Raw genomic sequence first — 5,000 nt, forward strand, 5'->3', positions numbered from 1 at the left:
GAAGGCTTGCTCCCCTCTGCTGGCGAGAATGGTCAGGTGCAAGTTCTTTGTTGAAGTGGTGCTTCTACGTGTGATAGGTCCTCAGTAAGTTACCTCACTAGAGGAGCAGGCTATTGCACAGATTGTTCAACATTTAATCATGATATCCTTACAAGGATTTGATGATTCCCATGAAGATTTTCATGTTAGTTTAATATGCAAATCTTCATGGGAATCATACTTTTCACCAATCGATGTTTGAAGTTAAAGGTGCATTTTGCAGGATTTAGTGGCATCTAGGGGTGAGGAGGCAGAATGCAACCAACCGACGTTACTGTCTCAGAGCCTTTGTAACACACAGCTACACGGCTGGTTGCAGCTCAATACCCAATACAAAATCTTAATTTGCAGTCCAGAGTACCGCAACACCCCTGTTTCCCTTCAATCCTAGCCAGCCTCAGGCTTTCGACCACAGAGCAGTCTGTAGCCCATTGGGAGTCAGATATCAGAGCCGTGTGAGGCTGTGCTTGGCCATGGGGGACTCTGCTGTAGGTTGTATTTCATGTCCCACAAGTCCCTCTCTGCACCGCCAAGCTCCACCACTCTATTCATGAGAAGTTTGACAGGACGGGAGCGTAGCTGCTTGCCATCACAGGCTTATCAATCGGGGCAGATTCACGGGCCGATATCGGCGAGGAGCAGTGAAGGAGCTATGGATAACAACGACTTACTTTATTTCCTGTGAAGTGCTTTGCAGAGAGACCCGCCCTGAGGCCCACGCAGGTTTCTAAACCTCCCTAATATCATCCTCCTCTGTTGGACATAAACGTCATGGATCTTCATCAACCGTTGAGAACTAATGGATGTTGTGGAAACACACACACACACACACACACACGCACACACGCACACACAAACACACACACACACACACACACACACACACACGAGCACCGGATAACTGCAAACTAGAGGCAGTGAACGTAATGATTTTTTATTAGTGCGCTTAAAACACATCTGCTGAATAACTGGTGGCGTCAGCCCCTTCGCCTCACTGCAGAACCGACAGAAGGGGGATCGGGTGCTCCCATTAGAACCCCCCCCCAAGCACGCTTTCATATTTAAATGTTATCCACACAATCTGCTGGATGCAGCCAACACACACACACAGGAGCGAGGTGGAGGTTGTACTCTTATTCATGCCATTAGAAGAGGCTTTCATCCAGAGCGTCCTACAGTCGACTGAGATAAAGGTGGTGAAGGAGCAGGTAGGGGACTAGGGGCGTCTTGCTCAAGGATGCATGCAGGTAACCCATGGTAATGGGAATCGATCCCAGTACCTTTAACCATCCTTACCACTACACTGTCCTAGCCCCCTTCTTAGTGTATGCATGTGAAGGAAGAGATGTGTAGAGGGAGGGAACGCAGGGGGAAGGAAGGTAAAGGTGAGTAAAGGGTGCCTGACATTGTTATGAAGCTATATTTGGCCTCAGCCTTGTGTGAGTGCCTCTGTCTGGCGTGTGAGCACTGAGCAGTCTGCCAGTGCCCTAACCCAAATGGGACTGACTGTGGAGTCAGTAGGGGTTTGGTGTGTTTGGTGGGGGCTGTTTGCTCAGAGCGGGGGAACACATCATGACGTCCGTGACCTGCTGCAGGTGGCGGGTTACAATCGAGTCATCTTTTATTTATTCACCTTCTGCGGGGCCACAATCACAGCCGGTTTTTAGTATGATCTTGTCGTCAGGAATACTCTGTCGCTACTGCAACGTCAATCCTGAATCCGATGGCGTCTACAGTCCACATCGGCGCGTCAGAACCCTTTGGTGATGGCCAAGAAGGTTGTTGTTGTCATGTGTTGCGCTGTGTTAAAAAAAAAAAGTGTCCACTTTTTCTGTACTACTGTATTGTTTTCCCACATCCTCTCCTCACTGTAATTACCGCTCTTGGCGGTGCAGTCTCGCAGAGCACCCAGTCAGGGATTGATTAATTAGCTGCTCTACACACGGCAGAGAGCGCGGCAGAGGAAGGTGTGATTTGCGCCTCTCTCCCTTTGTTGTCGGGCTTGTGTCCTGACATCCACAGGAGGCCTCCTTCCAACAAGGTCGGCCTCGGTTGTCGAGCAGATAAACACACCAAGCAAGTGCCGAGTCGGCTACTCTGGGTGTGTGTGTGTGTGTGTGTGTGTGTGTTGTTGTAGTGCTCACTGACACACTCCTCTCGGGGGGGGAGTTGCTTTGGAAAGCAGAGGGAACTGCCAGTCCTCACCGACTGGCTCCCATGGCTTCTGGTGAGGGACCTTCAGGTTGGGTGGCAGGTCATACGTTAACGGCAGACACGCACGGGAGCAGAGGAAGCGGAGGGGGAGAGAGAGAGAGGCTTGTGTGTGTGTGTGTGAACGCTGAACACAATGACGGAGGCTGTTTAACACGCTGGACCACAGGCGGCGTCTCAGCGGAGTCTCTGGTGACAGCATGCGGCACAGCCTTCGTCTTTGTCCTGGTGGTGGATTACGTTCTTCTTCCCCAGGCAAAAACATTTTTCTTATTGTCTCTCGTCATTGCCTTTTTAACTTGTTCTCCTCCCCCTCCTCCTATTCCTCCTCCTCCTACTCCCCCTCGTGCTCCTCCTGCTGCTCCTCCTCCTCCTCCTGCTCCTCCTACTCCTGCTCCTCCTCCTCCACCTCCTCCACCTCCTGCTGCTCCTGCTCCTCCTCTTCCACCTCCTCCACCTGCTGCTCCTGCTCCTCCTCCTCCACCTCCTGCTCCTCCTGCTCCTCCTGCTAATTCCTCTTCCTCCCTCCTCCATCCTCCTCCTGCTCCTGCTCCTCCTCCTCCTCCTGCTGCTCTCCTGCTGCTGCTGCTCCTCCTGCTCCTCCTCCTGCTCCTCCTGCTGCTCCTCCTCCTCCCTCCCCCCAGGGTTCAGCCGATTCCTGCGCGAGACGCCCCTGGGATTCCGACCTGTCCCTGGAGGAGGACCAGGAGGCGTCTCGGCGTGAAGCCGAGCGCCAGGCTCAGCTGCAGCTGGAGAGAGCCAAGGTCAGGGTCAAAGGTCACGCTACATCCGGCCGTAACTCCGGAGACGCCGCCATTTTCTCTTAATTTTCCAGTGGGCTACTGTAACGCTCATGTTTGGGTGAAACTTTAAAGGTGACATATTAAACCACCAGGTGTGAGTGTGATTCACCGTTACAGGCTGTTTGGAAAATGTGCCTCTTCTGACATCATAGGTGGGCGTGTCCTTATAGATGTATGACGGATAGATGAGCAATGTTTGCTACAGTGCATTGGGTAGGCTGGTATACGGAAGAGGATTAGGGCCACACATATGAAAAAAAATTGAGTTCTGACTTTATTCTCAGAATTCTGACTCAGATTTTCCAAGCGGCTTGTAACAGCTAATCACACTCACACCTGGTGGTATAATATGTCCCCTTTAAGGACGTACTGTCTAAGGTACATGTCAGCACTGAAATAATAAAAGTTCACTGAGTAATTCAGTAAGTAAGACAAGTATGACTGCTATTTGTTAAGAATATATAGTATATAAATATATATTCCTGTATATATTCATTCATTTTAGTTGTGTTTTAACCATATTGATAATTCTACATTCTCATTGTAAACATGTGTTTTTCTCCTCTTTGTACCACCGTAGACGAAACCCGTGGCCTTCGCAGTGAAGACCAACGTGAGCTACTGCGGGGCCCTCGATGAGGACTGTCCGGTCCAGGGGTCCGCCATTAACTTTGAAACCAAAGACTTTCTACACATAAAAGAGGTAGCTGGAAGGACGCCAAAGTAGAAGTCGCTCATCAGTTCTGTCCATTATCATTATGTTAATGCGCTCCATGCTGTCCGTCCTACTCCCTTCACTCATTTAATCTAAGATTAGGCTTTAAGTCTCAAACCCCTCAGCTCGATGACCGTCGCGGTCCTCTGTCTCCTGTGTGCAGAAATACAACAATGACTGGTGGATCGGACGGCTGGTGAAGGAAGGGGCTGACATCACCTTCATCCCCAGCCCGGTGAAGCTGGAAGCCATGCGCATCAAGCAGGAGCAGAAGCAGGCCGCCAGGTGAGAGGACCCGGCCCCCCCGGAGCTCTGTCCGCTTACATGTGATCGACTCCTAGATTATGAGACGTCCAATGAGGTTGCTGCATTACCTCAGTCTCATGATACAGAGAGGTCTTCACCGAGTAAAGGTGTGGACATAAACGTCCCGGAAGAGCTTTATTTAAAACGAGAATTCAAACAAACAAAGTGCTATTGAACATGAACAACGTCCTTCTGTGCATAAGGGCCGCGCGTGTCTGTTCATCTGTTGGAGGGGTGTGTGCTTGTGGCCATGTGCCCACTAATGAGTGACAGTTGTTCAATGTGGTTGTTTAATTAGAATGCTGGTGGAGCATGCTGGCTGAGTTGTCCCACTGCTGCCCAGCTAATCTCACCGTGGATCTCAGAGCTTTATTCTCCGTTTTTCAAGGAGCCAAGTCGCCATCTGATACCAGGATACAGAGTTTGATGGGACAAAAAGAAAAGCGAAACTTTCTCAATGCTAATTTGTGTGCTTAGCCGTACAACCTGTTCAACCCGGTTGTTGAACATCAAATCACCCAAGGGCGACAGGGTCATCGTCGCTACACAAGATTAAACCAACAGGAGGGCTTAATGAGAACCGCTCCCTCTCTCTCACTCACTCACTCACTCCCCCTCCTCCTCCCCCCCACTCTCTCTCTTTCTCTCGCTCTCTCTCTCTCTCTCCATCTCCCTCTCTCTCACTCTCGTCCTAGTTTCACCAGCTATCTGTATAAAAACAAAAGTATTCATACAAGGACAGGAAAAAAAGTTCAATCATCCGTTCTGGTTCTTGGAGTTCTTCAGCGTGTGTTTTTGGAAGTGCTGTGGTTCTAAATTGGGATCAGCCCATCCCCAAGGGGGATGGGCTGATAATGAACCCAGGCATTGTGTTTCCTCGGCAGGAAGGCAGGCAACGCTGCATCTGGAGGTTGGAGGTCCACCCC

General features: G+C 50.4%; 1 protein-coding gene across 1 annotated transcript in view; it reads left to right on the plus strand.

Annotated features, from left to right (window-relative positions):
• Positions 1–5,000, plus strand: part of cacnb3b (calcium channel, voltage-dependent, beta 3b) — a gene marked incomplete at both ends in the record, with an annotated part of 22,149 nt that overhangs the window by 9,807 nt on the left and 7,342 nt on the right. The window contains 4 exons of the mRNA XM_084479117.1: positions 2,895–3,014; positions 3,634–3,756; positions 3,932–4,053; positions 4,959–5,000. The exon at positions 4,959–5,000 is cut by the window's right edge and continues 11 nt beyond it. Coding sequence (XP_084335243.1) covers positions 2,895–3,014; positions 3,634–3,756; positions 3,932–4,053; positions 4,959–5,000 — 407 coding nt within the window. The remainder of the gene's footprint in view (positions 1–2,894; positions 3,015–3,633; positions 3,757–3,931; positions 4,054–4,958) is intronic.

This window comes from Micromesistius poutassou (assembly GCF_964030765.1).
Source record: "Micromesistius poutassou genome assembly, chromosome: 15".
Lineage (NCBI taxonomy): Eukaryota > Metazoa > Chordata > Actinopteri > Gadiformes > Gadidae > Micromesistius > Micromesistius poutassou.